The following is a 23,610-nucleotide window of genomic DNA, read 5'->3' on the forward strand; positions in this document are numbered from 1 at the left end:
TCACAGCAACACTGGGAGGTAGGTGCTATTATTATCTCTGTTTCGAAGTTGGAGAAACTAAAACAGAGGTGAAGTGACTTGCCCAGGTTCCCACAGGGAGGAAGTGCCCGAGGCAGCATTTGAACTCCTGACTCCAGGCCTAGTGTTCTATGCACTGTGGTGCCCTGTAGCAATCCCCTATCTTGGACTAACATGGCACCCTGCACATAGCAGGGCCTTAGAATTGGTGGGAAGTCTGTCCCTGTTAGGAGCAGGAGCACACAGGCAAGTTTGGGCCCTGGATTCACCACCCTCCAAAGCTCTCAGGCCTACTCATGCCCAGCCTTCTCAGCAAGGATGCCCCCTGGAGGATGCCGAGGGAAACATTACCTTTCAGCATTTTCACAGCCACCGTTTTGCAGGTTGAAGATTTGTCAATGCCAAAGGCGGACGCCTCCACCACCTTCCCAAAGGCACCGTGACCCAGAGTCTTCCCTTCAGGGGTAAGAGGGGAGAATGAGCACCAAGAAGCCCGGAGAGAAGCAGGGAACCACATTCCCATGGTACAATAGCAGCCCCCGTCCCTGCAGCCCAGACACCGAACAGATTGAGATACTATCCGAGTAGATGAGAGACAAAGAGTCATTTAAAGCCTCCCCCTAAGGCTTTAAATGGCAGGAGTGAATCTCAAAGAGAATTTAGAGCCCTCTACAGCAGAGACCTTAGAGGGTATTTGGCCCAATCTTCCCATTTTACAGAAGAAGAAAGTGAGGCCAAGAGAATCCAGGGAATTTGCTCAAGTTCACAAGGGTAGGAAGTAACAGAAGGAAGATTTGAACTCAGGTCTTTTCATTCTAAAGCCACTTTCTTTTCACTGAAATCCCTCACCACACCACCACCCCCATTTTACAAAAGAAACCGAGGCCCAGATGGGGAAAGGGGTATATGTAAGGTCACAGAGCAAGTCAATGGAAGAGGCAGGACTTTACCCTGGGGAACTTCCTCTCCATATCCTACAGTTGATGGAATATGGAATAAGGTAGGCCCCTGGTGCTCACAGACTCTCAAGAGATGAGAGAGAGGCACACCCCTACCCCCACCCCAAACCTGGGCTTGGCAATATTCAGGAGGTCCCATTTCTAGGATGCTTTTCTGATTTGAGCCTCAGTTTCCTTAGGTATAAAATGAGGACAGCAATTAATACTCACAAAGGAAGATGGATGGCTGGTCTTGGCCAAGGACACACGGCAGAGACTAATTTCTGCTCAAGTGTGCCACCAGATACTTGGAATGACAAAATGATGGATTCTTCCTCCCTCACTCCTATAAGCCTGACTTTTCTCTGGACTTCCTTAGCAACTCTGGAAGGGGATAGGAGGGGAAGAGAAGAGGCTGGGTAGCTTACCCAACCGTAAGCGGTCCCTGGGAAATTCCCATTTGCTGCTGTCGTAGGGCAGTTGGTCACATTGCTGGTCGAGAGGCACCTCTTCGGGGTCCATGATGATGGAGAGATAGCCTGTTTTGATGTCAGGGGCGTTAGGCTACAAGGGGAGAAAGGAAATGGGTCTCAGTAGGTTTTCCTGTTCCTACTGCCCTGTGTGATTCTCCGATTTCTTAGTCTGCCTTCACTAGTGGCTTGACTTGGCAGGCCAAAGCCAAATGGTGTCCTAGCATGGTGGGAAGAATGTTGGAAATCTGGGTTCCCACCATGGCTCTACTGTCACATTTACTTTGTGACCTTGGGAAAGTCAATTCCTTTCTCTAGGTCTCAGTCGCCTCATTTGTTTTGTTCTGTTCTGTTCTGTTTTGTTTTGTGGGGCAATGAGCGTTAAGTGACTTGCCCAGGGTCACAAAGCTAGTGTCAAGTGTCTGAGGCTGCATTTGAACTCAGGTCCTCCTGAATCCAGGGCAGGTGTTTTATCCACTGCAGTGCCACCTAGCTGCCCCCTGTTTTTTTCTTTTTTTTTCAGTCGCCTCATTTGTAAAATGAGAGGTAAGGTGCTAGGAAATGTTCCTTCTAGCTCTGACAGTCTATGTTCTTAAGGTTTTCAAAGGTTTCACCCAACTCCGATATTCTGTGTTCTAAGAGCCCTCGCAGACTGGACATTTTGGGTTCTAAGGTACCTCCTACCTCTGACATTCTATGTGCTAAATAAAACTTTTGCTGTTTGACATGCTGTGTTCTAGGTCCCTCTCAGCTTGGACATCCTGTGTTCTAGGTCTCTCTCAACTTGGACACACTGTGTTCTAGGTCCCTCTCCACTTGGATATTCTGTCTTCTTAAGAGCTCTCTCAGCTTGGGGATTCTGTATTCTAGGGTCCTTCCTAGCTCTGACATTCTGTGGTCTAAGATTCCTTCTTAGCCCAGCTAGTCTCTGTCCTAGTTGGCTCCAGAGAATAGAAGTGGAAAGGCTGGGTAGATTTGGATGCCTTTCTAACAGGTGTCCTAGAGTACACTGGGCTGCCCCAGAAGGGAGGGAGTTTCCCAACTTCAAGGAGAGGCCAGATGGCATCTTGTTGGCGATGTCGGGTACCACTGGCATCGTTGGCGATGCTCTAGAGGGCATTCTTGGCCAGGCAGGCCAACCCCTTAAAGAGTAGAAAAGTCAGGGTGCTTTCCTCCCTGAAATGATGCTCAGTAAATGAGATGACTGCCTGGGCTCTGACCCTTTTTACTGTTGGCTAAAACTCCTCTCTTATGGGCTTCTGGGCACAGTAAAATGGACTTCAAAACAGTCATTGCTTTTGGGAGGGAACAAGAGTTAGGAGAAACATAATTTACTATTTGGCAAAAGACCTGAGCCACCATCACACCCATGTGTTCGCAGCTAATGTCGTAAGAGTGGGCATGTCCATGGTGCTTTAGAAATATGATGTCATCTGGTCCTCATAACAGCCCTGGGAGGCAGAAGGCAAACAAGGAGAAAGTGACTTGCCCAGGGTCACACAGCTAAGTGTCTGCAGCAGGACTTGAACCTAGGTCTTCTTAGATCCTGAGCCAGCTCTCTGTCTCTCTCCCAGGCAGAGTCGTCCTCTATGTAGGGCAGACTCCTCCACCCCAGCTTCTGCCAATGACCTTTCAGATGTCTCTGACAGCATCTAACGTGAAAGTCTGATGACGGCTATGAGGAGGGCACTGTCACAATGGCCATGCTTAGGGGTTGAATGGCATCCAATTTTCAGCCCTACCCTTTTTTGTCCCCTCCCTGCCAATAACTAAGGACCCACAGAGGAAGGGTGCCTAGCCAAGAAGCTCCTTTGTTGCCAGGGCCCAGAATGATAGAATTTAGAGCTAGATGAAACATCAAAGTTCATCTAGTCAAGCTTTTGCACCCCACTCCACCACCCCCCACTTTAGAAAAGAGGAAACTGAGGCCCTGGTAGTGACTTGCCCAAGATCATACAGCTGGCCCAGATCAACACACTGATTCTGATTGGGAAGCCAGTACTCCTGCCCCATACCAGTTGCCTTGACTTTGTGCATCCAGGGCCTCCCTCATACCTTTCTGAGTTTTCGAATGACCAGGGTCAACAGGAGCCAGAAGAGGGTGGCTGCCAAGCCAGTACAGACAAGGATGATGACCTCAACACTGGAGCGTTCCTCTGAACCTATAAATAGGGCAGCAGGGACAGAAGGGGTGGATAGAAGACATGAGTTCGGGCTAGAGCAGATGGAACAAAAATGTACAGCCACCATGTTGCTAGATACAACCAGCAATCCCAGGCGCCAAACTCTGGGACAATGTGGATATGGGTGGGAATGAGTGTGTGAGTAGGTGTGACTGTGTTGATATTTACTGAGTGTGGCTTGTCTTTCTGACACAGATGTCAGGGACTTCAGGGAGGAAGTCTCATGAGCCACAGATGAGTTATTGTTTGTCCTTCATTCTTTTTTTTTTTTTCAGTGAGGCAATTGGGGGTAAATGACTTGCCCAGGGTCACACAGCTAGTAAGTGTTAAGTGTCTGAGGCCGGATTTGAACTCAGGTACTCCTGACTCCAGGGCCGGTGCTCTATCCACTGCGCCATCTAGCTGCCCCTGTCCTTCATTCTTGAAGAGGACCATGTGAAGGAGAGCTGTGCAAGGTCACCAGCCTTACTCTCTTCTCCAAAGCCATCAGGGTCCAGTGGCAAGATATACATCTGGACCACAAAGATGACCCGGATGTTTGGGGCAATGGGGTTAAGTGACTTGCCCAAGGTCACATAGCCAGCAAGTGTCAAGTGTCTGAGGCAGGATTTGAACTCAGCTCCTCTGGACTGCAGGGCCAGACTGGGCCACCTAACTGCTATGCAGACTTTTGTTTACATTGTTGTTTGTCCTTTGTTCATGAAGAGGGCCATAACATCAGAAGGTGATGTCATGACTTACGGTCAATTGGATTTAAGTGAGGGAGGGCTGTGCAAGGTCACCAACCTCACCCTCTCCTCCAGTGGCAAGATAGAGATCAGGATGACTGGAGATGGCCCCTGATGTTTATCAGATGACTGATCATTCAATAAGGGTTACAGAGAGTAGCAGTGGTTTGTGATTCACTGCTTGTGGGAATTGAGGCAGCAATTTGGTGACCTGCTACTAACAATATAGAGAGAGGTCTGTTGTCTTCCCAGGGACCTCTATCCAAGACTTAACAGAGAGCCTCCCAAGAGAGAACAAGATGGATGACTTCTGCTCATTTCTGGTGATTCGTATGGGCACAAATGATACTTCCAGAAAGAACCTAAAAAATGCTGCTAAAGCTTACAAAATGTTGGGCAAGAAATTAGACTATGTGAACGCAGGTTGTGTTTTCCTCGCTGCAGCCCATTGATGGAAAAGAAGAGGAAAATTGATTTCGGAAGGAAACAGTTTGGATTTCTGGACCACAGCTTAAGATACATGGAATGACAGGCAAGGGAAAAAGTGTCCCTAAAAAAAGGCTGCTAAGAATACTGCTAAAGTCAGGGCAGCTAGGTAGGGCAGTGGATAGAGCACCAGCCCTGGATTCAGGAGGACCTGAGTTCAAATCTGGCCTCAGACACTTGACACTTACTAGCTGTGTGACCTTGGGCAAGTCACTTAACCCCAATTGCCTCACAAAAAAAGCAAAAGAAAATATACCTGGGTAAATACTTAATAATTGTTTTTTTCTTTTTTGGGGGGGCACAATGAGGGTTAAGTGACTTGTCTAGGGTCACACAGCTAGTAAGTGTCTGAGGTGAGATTTGAACTCAGGTCCTCCCAACTTCAGGGCGAGTGCTCTATCTACTTCGTCACCTAGCTGCCCCACAGATGTTACTGCAACTTGGGGGGTGGGTGGGGGTAGAACCTGTGACTGGAATATGGCTCTGGATGGGCATAGCTTATTCAAAAGACACAGAATAGGTAAATGGGGGGCATTATTGTATATTCAAAAATATACTCATGGGAGGAGACACAGGAACCAGAGATTGGGAAATGAGAATTGGGAAAATGAGAACATTTTGGTAAAGTTCAATGGAGGCAGAAACAGAAATGATTTTGTCATATGAAAATAATATAGGCTACCTGCTGAGAGATGGGCTTCAACAGGGATAAGGGGCAAAGTCAGTTCAGGGCAAATTGAGTTGGAGATGCCTATGGGACGTTCAGTTGGAGATGTTCAAGAGGCAGGTGCTGAGGTGGGACTGGAGGTCTGAAGAGAGGTTGGGGCTGTGGAAATTTATTTTGATTTGGGGAACCTACCTTTAGGCTGAGATTAGAAAGGTCTCTCCCCCTCCTCCTCAGCTTCAGCTGAGTGAAAAAGCCCTGTGGGCTATACAAGACACCAGGTCAGATAGCTGGGGGGGGGGGAAAGCCCCCAGCTCCCTCCGACCTGAGCGGAGCTATCTGAAAGATAGCCTGTGAGGCATGAGGCTTGAGAGCACCCCCCCCCCACCAGCTGCAGCTCTGGCTGGCGGATTAGCTTGGTCTGTGGGGGCGAAGGAAGCCCCGAGATTTGAGTGGAGAGAAGAAAAGGTATATAGAGACCTGGAAGTTAGATAGAAAGAGGACCAAAAGGAGGAGCAAGGAGGGGCTGACTAGAGGGGAGGATGGACTAGATAGAGAGACAAGATTAAGGAGAGGGGCTGACTAGAGGATGGACTAGAAAGACTAGAGGGGAGCGCAGACAAGGACGGAGCAGAGTTCGGTTCAGAAAAGGAGAGACGGGTCTGACAAAGTTACAGGCCTTAATACAAACCAGGGAAAGTGTAACGTGCCCTGAGGCCGGAGGTGGCTAAGGCCCTTATTGTATTCAAGAAGTTCTTTGAGGTGCAGCAGGTGGGAAAGAAACGCAGTGGAAAGAGACCACAGGAAAGCAGTCAGGTTGTACTTTATTTCCCTGTATTCCTAATTTGAAATAGTATCTTATAAATAAACTCTGCTTTGATTATTTGGTTAAGAGGCTTCTTAATCTTTAGTTTATCAGTTTGGGAGCCGTGTGGTGGAACTTTATAAACGGCCCATATTAAATTAACGAAGTCAGATAGCAAACAGTCAAAAGTCCTCAGTTTAGTCCTCCAGTCAGATTAGCCCCCCAAATTAGGCTAGTCATTAAAAATATTCTAACATTTGATTGGCGACCCAGATGGGACTTACGGCCCAATTATAATTTTTCTAAATTTATCATTTTTCATATAATCATAATTTTTTATAAATCCAATTATATATAATTTTTCCAGGTTAGTTATAGTTATTGATAATTAATTTTTTTACAGGGATGGATCTATATATCAAGGAATCATGTCTACAGAGATGACAACCAAACCCACAGGAGCACTGTTTTGATGGATCACTAACTATAATAAAATGTGGAGAGCAAATAATATTTAGGGAATTCCTATAATTCTTCTGGTAAGATGGAAGACGATTAGTCCTTACCATTTGCCCTGTGACTACACCCTCTGAGCATTGCCACCTGCCCTACTGATGAGCCCTCAGGACTGCTGGGCCTTTTCATCCACCCAACGGATGAACTCTCCTGGAAGTGTTCTCAACCACTTGGGATGAGAGGTCCTTCAGACTTGGGACTGTCTCATTCTTCAATTCTCCAGTGCTTAGCAAATAGGAAGTGCCTAGTTTTGGGCATTCATTCATTCATTCATTCTGTGATTCATCCAGTCAAATTCCCTTATTTTATTGTTAAATTTCGATGTTCTTTTCATTATATCATATTGGACCAGAAGTCTGGTTTCAGAGGGAGACAGAGGTAGGCATTCATGCATGCATAACATTTGATGCTCCAAATTCCAAGTGGGTCCATGTGGGGCTAGTAGGCGAGAGGTTCCAACTTACCTGCCACAGTAATGAGGGCTGAGGTGCTGACTTGTCCTATCTCATTGGTGGCTTTGCACTTGTAGGTGCCTTCATCATCTTTCTTGGCTCGTTCAATAACCAGGGTGTTGTTCTCCAAGGAGATGCCTGCAATGAGGATTGACCCCTTTGGTCATAGAATGGCTCCAGCAGGTCAGCTCTTCTCAAGGGGCTCCACCCAACTGGGAAGAGTGTTCCCAGGCCAATGAGGCCTTAGTGAAGTTTTCTTTTCTCCATTCCCGACCCCTGATGGTCAGTCCTCTTACAGATCTAGCTCTCTGCTGCCTAATCTAGCTAATCTGGGCCTGATCTCAGCAGCTTGATCATAAAGGGAGCTTTGTGGCTATAAGAGCCTGACAGCCCCCTCATTCGGGCTGCTGATCCATTCACTGCCCCCTTGGCACTCATCACGATAAGTACCCTAACAGACACATCTATCAGATGACCTGCATGGGCCTTAGAGTAGGTGGGGGAAGGATTCTTATGCCTACTTGACAGGTAAGGAAATTTAGGTCTAGACTAGCTTAATCCTATGATCTTCCTGGGTCACAGAGGCCAGCTAGTCCAATTCCCTCATTTTACAGAGGAGGAAACCGAGGTCCAGGGCAGGGAAGGAACTTGCCCAAAGTAACACATAGAAGCCTATACCTAGAGCTAAAAGGAATCTCAGAGGTGATTTAGGCCAATTCCCCAGAGATGCTATAGCACTTACTGAAGGGCATAGCCTATACCTCTCTAGGGTGCTAGGTGGTGCTGCAGTGGATAGAGCGCCAGGCCTGGAGTCAGGAAAACCTGAGTTCAAATCCTGCCTCAGATACTTCCTAACTGTGGGACACCCGGGGAAAGTCACTTGACCCTGTTTGCCTCAGTTTCCTCATCTGTAAAATAAGCTGGAGAAGGAAATGGAAAACCACTCTAGTATCTCTGCTAGGAAAACCTCAAAATGGGATCACCATGAGTTGGAGAGAACTGAAAAATGACAGAACACCACTGTACTCATCATGTAATATTGCACGATTGTTCGTTACCTTTGTGCCTTAGCCTCCTGCTAGGCTTTCTGATTTATATTCCATGAAGACAGAGATATGGTCTTTCTGTCCTTTTATGTCCCCCAGGGCCTGCATGCAATAGGTGCTTACTAAATGCTTGCTGCCTAAGCATCTGCTATCCTCTTGTTTTTCCATGGAGCAAAATCAACCACCTGACATTCCCTTACAGAGGGAGGCGTGGATGCTTTCCTCATCCCTTTCTCCAGCTGTTAGTCCTTTACCCCATTAAATGTTCTCTGTATTTACTCCAAATCTATCTTGTACTGACTTATCTGTGTCCACACACTTCTTCCCACTAGAACGTAATAATAATAATTAGCATTCATATATTGTTTTAAGGTTTGTAAGGCATTTTTATATACATTGTCTCATTGGGTCCTCACAACAACCCTGGGAAATGTGCTCTATTATTATTATTCCCATTTTACAGATGAAGAGATTGAGACAAACAGGGTGAAGCGACTTGGTCGGAATCACACAGCTAGGAAGTGTCTGAGGCAGGATTTGAACTCAGGTCTTCCTGATTCCAGGCCTAGCACCTTAAAGGCTGCCTGTGTTGGCAGGCAGTTTTGTGTGCAATGACGCGCACACAGTAGGTACTCAATAAATCCTGTGACTGACTGAATCAAGGGTCCCCCAACCAGAGGATGTCCCCTATGGAAAGGAGCCAACATAATTGCTGGTATTTATCTTGTGTGTGCCTGGTTATGTATAAGTGGTTACTCCAATTACAATGAAAACTCCTTGAGGGTAAGGCCTATTTCCTGTCTGTCACCATATCCCTAGGGCCTCGCACAGTGTGGGACACACAGTAGGTATTTAATAAATGCTTATCAACTGACTGATTATAATAGAGCTGGGCTGCAATACCAGATTCTCCTGGAAAGGACTGGTTGTGTAACCTGGGTTGGGACTTGCTGAAAGTTCAGGACACAACGTCCTCCCATTCAATGAGACAAGGATCATGGGATTTAGGACCAGAGAGGACCTTAGAGATTTGATTCTGCTCTAAAATCTGTGGCCTTTGGCTCTGGGGTTGCACCTGAGGCTGGTAGGATGGCATTTCCGTTTTTCAGCCAGGTGATGCCAGGTGTTGGAGTCCCCCCCACTTTACACTGTAGCACGATCTTGCCACTGCTGTTCACATCCAGGTCTGTGAGGTTCTCTATGACATACGGGGCAACTTTTTCTGCAAAGAGAGGGAAAAACGAGCATGGGTTATTATTATTATTGTTATTGTTGTTATATCATTATTGGGGCAAATAGGTGGCTCAGTGGGCCTGGAATCAGGAAGATCTGAGTTCAAATGCTCAGTCCAACCTACTAGTTGTGTGACCCTGGCCAAGTCATCTGCCTCAGTTGCCCCAACTGAGATAAATAATAAAACTGAGATAATAATAGCACCTATCTCCCAGAGTTGTTGTGAAGATCAAATGAGATGATAATTGTAAAGCGCTGAGCCCGGTACCTGGCACATACTAGGTGCTATATAAATGTTACCTATTATTAATTATAATTATGAATAATAATAATTCTCTCATTTTATTCTTTTTTTTTTGGTAGGGCAATGAGGGTTAAGTGACTTGCCCAGGGTCACACAGCTAGTGAGTATCTGGGGCCACGTTTTTAGGCCTTCTTGCCCCCGGCCCCAGCACTCTGTGCATTGTGCCACCCCCTACTTGCTGACATTAGAAATATCCTCCCATCAAGACCCAGCCTCTCTTTGTCCTCTGCTCTTTCACAGGCTTGTTCAGGTAGAGGCTCCATAACCCACACCTAGAAGAGACCTCAGAGGCTTCAATCTAGGTCGACCCCCTCATTTGATAGAGGAGGGAACTGAGGCCCAGAGTGGGGCAGGGATTTGCCCGAGGTCCTATGCAGAATCATAGGTCTAGAGGTGGGAGGGATTCAGAGGCTATCTAGTCTGATCCACTAACTTTACAGATAAGGAACCTGAGACCCCAAAAGAAATGGTGACTGCCCGAGGTTATAGAACCAAGAAGTAACAGTTGGAATTGAAACCCAATTCCTGTGACTTGCCTTACAAGTCCAATGACCGCTTGTTACCTGGCAAGGGAAGGGGTGTCCTTGATCTGTTTTAAATTCATAGAGGCAATCCTTGAAATCATTTGCCAACATTTGGTTCTTCTGAGAAATCTACTCTGAGCTACTGTGGATGGCAACTGATGACTACGTGTCTACTAATACTAGAGTAAGGAGCAGGAAGCATTGTTTAATGGCTGGGGTTTAAACTTGAGAAAATTATATTAATGATGATGATAATAATAATAATAATAGCTTCCATTTATATAACACTTTAAGGTTCACAAAACACTACACACACACACATATAATATCTTTACAATAACCCAGCAAGGTAGGTGTTATTATTATTAAATTAGATTATCATATTAACCATTATATTAATATGATCTTTTTGGTTTTTTGTTTGTTTTTTTGGCGGGGCAATGAGGGTTAAGTGACTTGCCCAGGGTCAAGTAAGTGTCAAGTGTCTGAGGCCGCATTTGAACTCAGGTCCTCCTGAATCCAGGGCCGGTGCTTTATCTACTGCACCACCTAGCTGCCCCTATATTAATATAATCTTTTTGTTTTGTTTTGTTTTTTTGCGGGGCAATGGGGTTTAAGTGACGTGCCCAAGGTCACACAGCTAGTAAGTGTCAAGTGTCTGAGGCCGGATTTGAACTCAGGAACTCCTGAATCCAGGGCCGGTGCTCTATCCATTGCACCACCTAGCCGCCCCTATATATATTAATATATATAATCTTAAATTAGAATGAGAGTTTCTTGAGATCAAGAATTCATAATTTTCTATTCATGTCCCCAGCACTTTGCATATAGTAAAAGCTTAATAAATCCGTGTATTCATCATCTCCATTTTACAGATTAAGGAACTGAGTCTTGAAGAGGTTAAGTCATTGCTAAACTAGTAAGTGTCTGAGGCAGGATTCAAACACAGATCTTCCAGATCCCACATCCAGAGGAATCTTTAAAGTTTAGATGGTCTTCCCCCTGTTGTGCCCCCCCTCCCCCAGGCCCATTTTACATATGAGGGAACTGAAGTCCAGAAAGACTGTGAGGTACCAAGATCAAATAGCAAATGGCTGGCTGGGCCAGAAGCCAAATCCAGGCCCCCTGACTCCCAATCCCAGAATCCTCTCCTTGGGGCAGATCAGGGTCCCTGAACAGGCTGCCGGGGCTCGCCCTGGGCTCTTACCTCTGGTGAAGAGCTTCGTGGTCCTTTCCAGCACGGCGGTGGTGTTCCTCTGGTTCCAGGCCTTGCACTTGTACTTCCCTTCTTGTTGGCGGGACACGTTTCGAATGGTCAGCGTCAAGGAGATGGAGTATTTGTTCACTCGCCTCTCGGTGGATGAGGCAGGAACCCTTTCCCCAAATGGATTGAACCAAGCCAGGCCATCATAGACATATCTGGCTGCTCTGCAGGTGAGCTGGGCATCATGGCCCTCAATTGCCAAGACCTGAGGTTGGGTTTCCACATGTCCTGGCACATCTGGGAGGAAGGAGAAACATGACTGTCAGTGACCAGAACCTGTTCCTGAACTATAATCAGTCCCCTCCACTGATGAACAAGCTTCATTTGGATGACCTCCAATTATGGTGAACTCACTACCTCTTTGAGTGGCCTGTTACAGTTTTTCTGGTTATCAGGCCTCAGTTGGCCTCTAACATTTATATAGCACCTAGTACATGCCGGATACTGGGCTCAGTGCTTTAGAATTATCTTCTCATTTGATCCTCACAGGTGCTATTATTATCACCATTTTACAGTTGGAGAAACTGAGGCAGAGAAATGGTAAATTGACATGGCCAGGGTCACACAGCTAGTAGGTATCTGTCCTGGGTCTGCCTTCAGGGCAGTTTTTTTCAGTCATGTCTGACTCTCCGTGACCCCATTTGGGGTTTTCTTGGCAAAGATCCTGGAGTGGTTTGCCATTTCCTTCTCCAGCTCATTTGACAAATGAGGAAACTGAGGCAAACAGGGTAAAGTGACTTGCCCAGGATCACACAGCTAGTAAGTGTCTGAAGCTGGATTTGAACTCAGGAAGAGGAGTCTTTCTGATTCTAGGTCTGACACCCTATCCACAGGGCTGTTGTAAAGATCAAGTGAAATAATATTTGTAAAGTGTTTAGCACAGGACCTGGCACATAGTAGGTGCTAAATAAATATAATATTGTTATTAATATAGATGTCTCCTTCTAACATAAACAATGGATATCATTAGGCAAAGATGGAACATCTAATCCAAGAGCTGGATATCTAACCCAAAGTCCCCATTTTATAGATTGGGAAACTGAACCCCAAGGTGACATGGTGAACTTGTAGAAGAGCAGGGCATAGGGCCCAGGTTTCCCAAATCCCAGACTAGACTTCTTACTGCTCTCCTTATACTGCCTCTCTTCTTTGCCTTTCCAGGTTCTAGAGGTGAAGCCTGGTACGGAAGGGCAAGTGGGACCAGACCTTCAATTAGGCTTCCAGTGGCTTTCTTCAGGTGACCACAGTTTGTGGCATTTGTTGGCCAACAAATGGAATAGGGATAAGGGGTGGGCCTCCCCAGTGGTGTGCTGAGAATTGTTTACAGAAAAAGAAAACCAAACCAAAAGAAATGCAGACCCAGTACACTTGTCAGTCAAATCGTCATTATTAACATTTCTCCCATCACTTTCTTAGGTCTAGACAACCAACAGACCACCAGTGAAGCCCTACTGTGTGCTAAGTTCAGAGGTATAAATGCTTACCAAGAAAGTTGGCATATCAGCTGGCAGGTCCCCCCCTCTCTGTCTGCCTCTAACCCTTTGGGTACCATGAGCCTGAAGTTTTGGATACCAACTCCCAAAGTAGGAAAGATGTTCTCTTGTGGATCTCTGGCAACCCCTCACACCCGGCCTGGGTTTCGAGGACGGCCGCAGGTACACACACAATTTTGTTTCAATCAAAAGTGGTTACAACCTGCCTGGGAAAGCATCAGTTGGGGAGGGACAAAGGGCAAGCTGACTGTATTGGTTGGTTTGATTGGTTTTGGAGAAGGAAAGGTCTCTCCCTCAAAAGAGAGATAGTTCAAAGGCACTTATTCATTGACATGTCCATAGTAATGGCTGCCTAGGATTTATACAGTCTGCAAAGTGCATTACCGGTGTGATCTCATTTGATCCTCACAACAGCCACGGGAGGTAGGTGCTGGTATGATCCCCATTTAACAGATGAGGAAACTGGGGCAAGCAGTGATGATATGGCTTGCCCCAGATTCACAGAGCTGGAAGAGTTGGAGGTGGGATTTGAACTCAGGGCTTCCTGACTACAGGCCTCACACTCGATTTAATTAAGCTGCTCACATGAGTAGAGTGAAGATGATGGGTGTGGAAAATGGGCACCCGGCCCCATTTCTTGGGGCTTCCTACAAACTCACCCTCCTCTTCCTTCTCCTCCCCCTCATCCTCTGGTTGGCTTGATTTCTCACTCTGCCAATGTTTATCTTGATCATGCCCGCTTCTTGACCCATCACATTCAGCAGTGCCAAACCCAGCTGCTGTACTTGATCATTGGCATTGATAAGCACCACAATCGATGCTGGCTCTATCTGATCTCCTCAGCTCCCACTGCTTGGGTTTGAAGTTGAGGATTCACATCCCCCACCCTCATATTGGGCACAGAGCCACAGAACCAGCTGGGGTGTGGTGCATTGCCTCTAGGGCCACTGGGCTCTGGTACAGGTGCCGCCAATGACCCTGGTGAGGGGGCCAGCCTTGCTCTCCCAAATGCAGGGACGGCTTGGCTGGAAATCTGCCTCCGCTAGCCTAGACATCAAAGAGTATGGGAGATGAACTAGAGGAGGAGGTGAGCAGACAGGGACTTTTTAAGCAAAGGCCAACTGGAAGGCATCTTCGGTTCCAATGTGTGATGATACTCCAGTAACTTCAAAGGCCGCCTAGTGAATCCCCGCCAGAGGCATACAGAGAGCAGAGAACAGCTTATGGATTGGGAGATAAAAACCAGAGGCCCCGGGCAATTCTCTGTGCCATGCCCCCTCCTTTATGCCATCTTCCCCAGAGAAGCTGGGGCCCTGCCCAGAACATTCACTAAGCCAATCACCACCTTTGGGGAAGGTCTATGCACCCAGGTGCATGGCAAAGAGCAAAGAGGGCTGAGGGCCTCTGGGTATGGAAGATTCCCTCTCACCTCGGCTAAGCTGTAACTGACAAATCACTAGGCAGCATGCTAGGCTGGTTGAGATAGCTCAAGGCTCCCAAAAAGGAAGCTTCTGATAACAGGTGACGAGGGAAGGGGGTGGCTGAAACAGTGCAATACTCTATGTATGTGCTCTCCAGAGATGCTGGCACAAAGGGGACCCTTCCAAAACTCAGCTCTTTTCTTGTCAATCAGAAATACAGTCTGTCTCCAGGGGCCTCTTTCTTCCCAAGCACAGGGCTCTGGGGACAGGAGAGATGCCATGTTGATGCCCATCTTTTCCTTTCCAGGGTCTTTGTGCTGCCAAGATATGGGCATGGAATCACAAGGTCTGAGGCGTGGAGCTAGAAGGGACCTCGGAGGCCATTTAATCCAACGTCCTCATTTTACAGAGACCCGACTGAGGCCTGGAGAGGAAAAGAGACTCACCCTGGGTCACCCGGGCAGTCACCAGAGGCAGGATTTGAACCTGGGCCCTCTGACTCCAAATCCAGGGTTATTTTTGCTGTGTGTAATGCTCACTTATTTCCATCATGAAATGCAGAGGGCCGGGGCAGCTAGGTGGCGCAGTGGATAAAGCACTGGCCCTGGATTCAGGAGGACCTGAGTTCAAATTTGACCTCAGACACTTGACACTTACTAGCTATGTGACCCTGGGCAAGTCACTTAACCCTCATTTCCCCACACACACAAAAAAAAATTAAAAAAAAAGAAAAGGAGAGGAGGGCTGCTAGCCTGCCCTCCTCTGGATTAGCCAGGGAACCTCCTGCTCCTTGCAGCCCATAGACTGAAAGGGAACTTGAGAGGTTACAGAATTTATTCATCTGATCCACACTGGATACACCCTACCAAGACAGGCATGTGCCCACCTCTTCCAACCCCACCAGCTCCTTCCCATGCTGGGACCCCACAGTCACAACCATGAGAAAGGGGCCCACCAGCAGGGCCTCCTTGGGCTCTGAGGCTAGCCACCGGCCCCCTATCTCACTGCCAACCTCAGGCCCAGGCCAAAGGGGCTGCCCTGGGACTTCATCTCCTGGGCCTCCTCTCCTGTGATCCCCAAGCAGGCCATGCAGCCTCACCTGATGAGACAGCAGCCATCAGAGGAAAGCAGACTCCATTTGTATTTACCAGGAAATAATTGGTTTTCATTTCCTGGGCTTTGCTTGGAGATTGGCTTAATTGGAAACTTCTGCCACCTCCAGATTTCTGCCTCAGACCCTTGTCAGGACGGCCGGGCAGGGAGATGGTCTGAGATGACACAGGCCCTTCTCCATGTGCCCCATAAACATGTCAAGAGCACACCAAGGGATTGAAGCAACTGTTGTAGAAATTGGAGCTCCCTAAAGTGTCAAGGGGTGGGGGATGGGGGATGGAGGATGGGGGGGGGGGATGAGGGGGCCACCTTCTCAGCCAATGCCTGGAAAGGAACGAGATGAAAACCAGCACTCTTTCCTTTCTCCCCCTTGCTCCTGGGCCTGTACTGAGTGTCCCTGTGGGCCACACTTCAGATGGAAGAGCCAGGTTAAGTCTGATGGTGGGCCCTGGGGTGGGGGGAGGAACAACAGGAAACCCATATGGACCACGTCACTTTGTCTTGGGGGGGCCCCACCTGGAGATAGACCAGGAGGGGGTCAGGAAGACAAGGAGAACAAATGAGGTAATGCCTTTTGGGCCCTGGGAAGAATAGGCTTCCCCAGGGACTGGTGGGCAAGTCTGGGCTGGGCTAGACCCTGCCACCACTGGGAAACACTGTGGACCCAGGATTCTTTTTCAATATGCATATTGACAATAGAGACCAACAAACTGGGAGGGAGCACGGTTCATTGGGAATGGAGTTGGGAGGGAATAAGCACTGGTCTATTATATGTAAGCATTTGTGTATTTGCTGTCCTTGTTCAGTTGTGTGTGACTCTTCATGATCCCATTTGGGGTCATGATGTATCCCCATCCCCGACACAGAGTGGAGGCCAGGAATAAGCACAGGGATTAAATCTTGGGAGAGATCCTGGAGGGTTTTGCCATTTCCTTCTCCACCTCATTTGACAGATGAGGAAACTGAGGCCAGCAGGGTAGAGTGACTTGGCCAGGGTCACACAGCTAGGAAGTGTCTGAGGCTGGATTGGAACTCAGGTCTTGCTGACTCCAGGACCCATGCACTGTGCCGCCATGATGGAGTCAGGGGCCCTGGTTTGAATCCCAGCTATGTCATTAGCTATGCGACTTTGGGCAAGTCCCTTCCCCTCTGTAGGCCTCAGTTTCCTCCTCCATACAATAAAGGAGTTGGACTAACTGGCTTCTGAGGTTCCTTCTGGATCTTGTTACCTCAGTGGGCCTCTGTTTCTAGACAGGCCTCAGCAGCAGGTGGAGGAGAGTAAGTGGTGGGGAGGGGGGCAGGATGAGATGTGCCCTAAGAGCAGTGGCCACCTCTATAAACACTGCCCCTTGAAGATCCTTGAGGTCTTTCCCCCACCCTGCCCCACCCTCACCCTCACCCTGTCCTCACTGAGTCCCATCTCCCTCTGCAGGGCCATGGAGGCCCAGCTTCACAAGTACCACATAGACCCTTGGCTCTGAGCACATGATGAGACACTGGGAGAAGGAGGAAAAGGTGGTCACTGGCCCTCAAGCTAAGAGCCAGCATTGGACGAAGGTGGAGCATGATTATGAGGCTCTTCTGAAAAAACTGGACTCCAGTGGGCAGCTAGGTGGCGCTGCAGTGGATAAAGCACTGGCCCTGGATTCAGGAGGACCTGAGTTCAAATCCAGCCTTGGACACTTGACACTTACTAGCTGTGTGACCCTGGGCAAGTCGCTTAAAAAAAAACAAAAACAAAACAAAACAAAAAAAAAAACCCTGGACTCCACGGGTTCTGAGAATGAAGCTGGAATAGACCTCAGTTTCCTCATTTATCAAATGAGAATAAGACTCCCTCCCTGCTTATCTAGAGGGATGATGGGAAGATCAAGTGACCTAAGGCATGCAAAAGCCACTGTATACTTGGTAACAAGCGAGGGCTGTCGGTTCCTGTGAGGCCCCAAGGAGACTGTGAGTACTCCATCCTTGGCCACCTCTCCAGAGTGACTCATGTGACCTTACCCAAGTCACCCAACTTCTTGGGCCCCAGGTTCTGTAAGCACGAAATGAAGTGTCTCTAACTCTCAAGGTCTGTGCCTAGTCCCAGATGTTGCAACTGAAGTACAAGTTTCCATCTGGATTCTAATGACCACAGCTGGGGGCCAGGGCAGCAGGCAGCTGCAAGGGGGGGGGCAGGGGAGGGGACTGCAGGGAGGGAGGCAGCACTCCAGGGGCCGGGGCCAGGGGGCGGGACTGTACAACTTCGGAGGCTTTCCTGATATTCCTTTTTGAAAAAATGTCTTTTCTGGGCCATAAAATCTCACTCACCAGGCCCCGGGATGATTAATTTTGTGATAAGCCAAGTTACACATGTCTGGTCCCGAGAATAACGTCTCTTTCTCAGGCGTACATGGGAGAAGGAACAGGGGCTTTAGTGGGAATGATAGGATTTTAGGGTTTAGATCCTGGTGGGATTTTAGGGGATCAGCTAATCCAACATTCTCAGCTTCCACATAAAGCAACTGAGGCCAGGAAGGGAGAAGCAACTCATTCTCTGGCCTTCAGAAAGCCACAGAACTGGACTTGAATCCAACTTTTTTGGATCAAAACCAGTCTCTATTTTCTATGCTCTTTTTATAACGGCAGCCAATGAGAAGGAGAGAGACATGTTACTGTGGCTGGAGGGCTGGCCTCAGAGTTGGGAGACTTCTCGCTGCTTCTGGGTGGACCAGGTGCTGCTCTATGTTGATGGAAGGAGACCCCACACTGGTAGTTCCCACATTCTCATTGGAATCTCAGGTGCAGTTGGCCCCCGTTCCTACTCTCCCACCCCCTTTCCCCCAAAGAAAAAAAAAACAAAATGAATGCAAATCTTTCTGTGCATCATAACTTAAGTTCCCTATGTTCTGCTGTTCTTTTCCTGATAGACCAGTGGAGCACTCAATGTACAATAACACTGACCATGTAGTTGCAGCAGACCACATGATCATTGGATACACCAGAATGTGAGCTTCTCAAGGCCAAGGCCTCTTTTCTCTTTGTATCCCCATCCCCTGGCAGACAGTAGAGGCTAAGAATAGGCATAGGGACTGAATGCGTGATTGCATCACTAGAAGGAACTCCCAGATGAGAGAACTCCTGGTACCAATTCAGAGCAGCACCTTCTCTTGAACTCAGTGTCTTAGAGACCTGCCCAGAGCACTGAGAGTTTCAGTGACCTGCCCAGGGTCACCCAGCCAGGAAATGTCAGAGGCAGGACCTGAACTTGGGGCTTCCTGGCCTGGGCCAGCTCCATCTATTAGAGGCTTTGTCACTTACTTCTCGAAGGTCACAAAATAAGTGGCTGTGGCATAGAGTAAGTGCTTAATTAATGCTGTTGAGCTTAAGTGAATTCAATGTGAGCCCACTGAACATGTTGCCATGGAATCATCCAATGCCATCCGTCAACGTGCAGCTACCTACTGAAGCAAGATGTCTCGAACTTGCTCTGTGGGTCTGAATGTAGGGAATTAGGACTCCCAGAAGCTGCAGCTATCTCCTGACCTCCGGCTCCATGTGCCCTTCTGCCTGCTGGACATCTCCCTCTGGATAGCCCAACAGCATCTCAATATCAATATGGCTTAAACCAAGGCCATTCACTTTCCTCTGAGGCCTGGCTGCTTGTTACCATGATCTCATGTTCAGTATGTTGGTGTGAGCTTTAATGCTTTCTTCTCCCTCATTTCTCACAGCCAATCAGTTACCATGTCCAATCAAGCTCGCCCTTACCACATCTCTCAAATCTGTCCCTTCTCATTTATTCCCCTTTATTCCCTGGGCCTCAGTTTTCTTTTTTTAAATTTCTTTCTTTTTTTGTTGAGGCAATTGGGGTTAAGTGACTAGCCCAGGGTCACACAGCTAGTAAGTGTCAAGGGTCTCAGGCTGGATTTGAACCCAGGTCCTCCTGAATCCAGGGCTGGTGCTCTATCCACTGTGCCACTTAGCTGCCCCAGTTTTCTTATCTATAAGAAATGAGATGTGGGATCCAATGCTCCTCTCTGATCCCCCCTTTCTTTCTCTGGAGGTATTCATATTTGTAGTCCCTAAAAACAAACAAAAACAAAAAGGGGATGCAGTTATGTGGCACAGTGGATAAAGCACTGGCCCTGGATTCAGGAGTACCTGACTTCAAATCCGGCCTCAGACACTTGACACTTACTAGCTGTGTGACCCTGGGCAAGTCACTTAACTCCAATTGACTTACAAAAACAAAACAAAACAAAACAAAAACAAAAACATATTTGTAGTCCCTGCCTCCAAAGCCTGTGGCGAGGATGGTGCTTTTTATGAGCCAATGGGACTTTCCCATGGCTTCCCAAAACACTTCCTTGTACCTGCAACCTCAGAGTGTTCCCCTCTGTCCTCATAAAACAGGCCTGAAGTTTGCCTGCCACTTTGAGGCCCCTACCATGGCCCTGGGAGCTCTTTGAGGTGGATGGCTCTAACAGGGAGCCAATGGCCAACAGGGCTGGTCATCTCCCTCTGTGGAAGGACTGAGCAAGAGTCGCTGGGAGGCTTGGGAATTTCACTCTTCATTCTTCAGCATCATTTAAAAAACTGTTAAGTAAGACCAGTCCCATCCTAATCCCTGCGGGATCCCACTATTTACACTTCTCAATGGAGAGAAGTATCTGTTTATCCCTTCCCTGTCTCTTTCTTCAAGCCAGTTCCCTGTCCATCACAAAACATTCCTTCAATTCCCTGCTGAGTCCACTTTTTAAAATAGCTTTCGGTATAGAACCTCGACACAGGCTTCTTAGCACACTCCTGCCCTCTCCAGTAAACTGCATCCACCAGTCCTTCCTAAGCACTGTGCTTATTTACTCTTGACTAATTCTAATAGATTCGTCAGGCAGGAGTTCTTTGGTAACTGATTGGATGTGAGAGTTTTATCCCTCTCCTCCTGAGGGAGGAGTGGAACTCTCTGTTCTAGGAAATGGTCCTCGGGTCCTCACCAGCAGCCCTAAAACACCCTGTCCTTTTCCAGGTGGTGGGAAACATTCAGCCAAGCTAGAAATTCCCAAGGCCCAACAATTTTCACCTGGCCTCACCTTGGTCCTTTGCCAGCCTCACCATCCCAACAACTGGGCCCCCAGTATGGTGACCTTATCACTTAAGCACTGAATTCCTCCACACTTCCTTTTCCACTCTCTAAAAACGTTTCCAGGACAAGAGAGGGTTGATCAGAGCATTACAGAATGTTGAATCTAAAAGATGTCCATCAGAACAGAGAATGTCGGAGCAGGGCGGGGGGAACCTTAGAGAAAGTAACCACTTTGCCTACCTCCCCAGGGCCATCATAAGGAGAAAAATCAGATAATCTGTGTTAAAAGCCTTGTTCATGCTTTGAGGAGTGGGTGGGTCCTCACGATTGTGCTTCTGGTTGATCGTGGCTCACTGGGCCACATTTCTATTTGAACTGGGGGCTGCTAGGTATGGCATGTCTTTAATCCAGAGCTCCATAAGAGGCAAATCATTTTCTAATCAGAATCTTTTTAGGACATAGGCCTGAGAACATTTCACCTTGTGCGACCTTGAACAAGGCACAACCTCATTAGGCTGGTAAAGGCCCTCTGGAGCCTCTGCCACTCTCTCCGTGGTGACTGGCTGGCCTGAAATCCCACTGCCCAGTCTCCTCTGTGTGGCACCTGCCCCGAGGCCCAGTCTTGACTTACCTGAGATGTAAACCTTCATAACTCTCTCGTCCCTGCCAACCTTGTTGTAAGCAGTACAGACATATACTCCAGAGCTTGTGCTGGAAGCGATGGTGAGCATACTCAGGGTCTGAGGAGGAAGGGAGAAAAGGCACACTGAGGTTAGGACCAGGGTTTTGAGAATGCCACAGGCCACGGGAATGACAGACAGTTGCTTGGGACGGGACTGGACGTCAGTGATGGTCTTGATGGGGTGGGCAGGGTCATCCTCGAGAGATGACATCCACGGGGGGCAGCTAGGTGGCACAGTGGATAAAGTGCTGGCCCTGGATTCAGGAGGACCTGAGTTCAAATACGGCCTCAGACACTTGACACTTACTAACTGTGTGACCCCCAACAAGCTTTTGTGCCCAGTACTGTTAATGGGGAGGGAAATCCAACAGTGAATGAGAAGGGATACCTGCCTTCAAGAAGCTTACAGTCCGGTAGATGTGAGACCCTCAGATAGTGCTTGGAATTATAGTTACTTATCTGGTGTTCCAGTGGGGCAATCAAGGAGGTACACAATTCTCATAATTCCACAAAAACTTATCTGAGCTACTCAGTCGATCAATCAGTCAGTTAATCATCAATAAAGCATTTATTAAGCACCGCCTATGTACCAGAACTCAGATGCCTACTTTAGGATTGCTCATCTTTTCCTGGCCAGTACAGTGATCTCCAAACTTATTTGATCATTTCCCTCATCAGTAAAACATTTCTGAGCACATGCTCCCAGCATACATATACTTATTTATTTATAAATAATATGCATACTACCACATTAGTCATCATGGGCATACCAAAATTACACAAATAATAAAACATTTTAAAGGTCAAAATAAAGACGAAATATCACCGGATCCTAGAGGCAACATGGAGCCCCTCCATGGAGGGGCTTTGGGTAAACCATTTTAGAGGATGGACAGAAGTGGGGAGAGACTTGAGGCAGGAAGACAACCCCCCCAAGTACGCTATTGCAATAGTCCAGTGTGAGGTGATGAGGGCCTGCACCAGAGTGAGGACAGTGTCAGGGGAGAGAGAAGGGGTGCTTGGAGAGTGAGGAATCCAGGACGACACGGAGGTTGTGAACTTGGAGCCTTGGAAAGAGAGTGGAGGGCCCAACAGAAATGGGGAAGTTTGGAAGAGGAATGGGTTTGGGGAGAAGGTTAACGTGCTGAGCTCTTCGGTGAAGAACATAGCCTGTACAGGCCTGTTCAACCTATGAGACTCACTTGGTCCCTTCCCAAATGAAAAGGGGCTCACTGGTGATGGCTCCACAGAGCCCTGCTGAGGGGCACCTGCTGCATCCATAAAGCCATCTTGGGGGGCACATACTGAATAGGGGGCTGGGGGATGTTCACAATGATGTGGGAGTGTTAAAGACAAGCCCTACAGTTCGTTATTACAGGGAGGCTACTGCAAGCCACCTTCTGACCCTTCAATTGGCCAATCACATGCCCTTTGTGGGCAGGCCAGGGCCGCCACATGGGGCTAGGTGACCAGTAGGCTTGGATAGGAAGAGGAGCCAGAAAGGGTTCTGGAGATAGTGTGGCCTAATGGAAAGAACACTCGACTTGGAGACAGAAGACCTAGGTTAGAATCCTAGTCCTACCATTTACAGAAAAGGAAACTGAGGCTTGGGGAAGGGGTATGATTTGCCCACAGTGACACAGGGAATTAATGGCAGTCAGGATTTGAACCAGGTCCTGGGATTCCAAATTCAGGACTTTTCCTACAGGGCCTTACTTTCTTCTTTTGTTAGATGAGGGAATAAACTAGATAATCTAGCTCTAGCATTCAATGCTCTTTATTCTAAGGCCTCTTCCAGCTCTAACATCTTTGATATTCTATGTTCTTGGGCTCTGTCTAGCACTGCTGTCCTGGATCCTATGTTCCAGGGCCCCATCTAGTTCTAATATACAGATGACAACAGATACACCAGAAACTAGCCCAGGAGACCAGTATCCCAGGATACTTCAAAACAACTGATCTATACAAACAACTGATATATACATATATACATCACGCCATCAGAACTCCTGAAAATTGTCTGGAGAACAAGCAAGTAGGATATGGCCTGGAGAAGGGCCCACTTGTCCAGATTTTCCAAGGAAGGAATAGAGTGAATCCTTCAGACTATGAGTTGATGAGTTGGAAACATACCAGACTGTTTTATTAAAAGGGATGGTCTGTGAGCATCTTGAAAGGGGAGCTGTGATTACTAAGCTCTGACAC

The 23,610-nt window shown here is 47.8% G+C and overlaps 1 protein-coding gene across 1 annotated transcript in view; it reads right to left on the minus strand.

Annotated features, from left to right (window-relative positions):
* The window catches only part of LOC122733289 (vascular endothelial growth factor receptor kdr-like), a 194,377-nt gene that overhangs the window by 43,422 nt on the left and 127,345 nt on the right, over positions 1 to 23,610 (minus strand). Inside the window, exons 12-18 of the mRNA XM_043973570.1 lie at positions 21,355 to 21,463; positions 11,575 to 11,868; positions 9,382 to 9,528; positions 7,273 to 7,398; positions 3,482 to 3,588; positions 1,385 to 1,520; positions 370 to 474 (exon numbers count right to left, since the gene is read on the minus strand). Coding sequence (XP_043829505.1) covers positions 370 to 474; positions 1,385 to 1,520; positions 3,482 to 3,588; positions 7,273 to 7,398; positions 9,382 to 9,528; positions 11,575 to 11,868; positions 21,355 to 21,463 — 1,024 coding nt within the window. The remainder of the gene's footprint in view (positions 1 to 369; positions 475 to 1,384; positions 1,521 to 3,481; positions 3,589 to 7,272; positions 7,399 to 9,381; positions 9,529 to 11,574; positions 11,869 to 21,354; positions 21,464 to 23,610) is intronic.

The sequence above is a fragment of the Dromiciops gliroides genome, chromosome X (genome assembly GCF_019393635.1).
Source record: "Dromiciops gliroides isolate mDroGli1 chromosome X, mDroGli1.pri, whole genome shotgun sequence".
Lineage (NCBI taxonomy): Eukaryota > Metazoa > Chordata > Mammalia > Microbiotheria > Microbiotheriidae > Dromiciops > Dromiciops gliroides.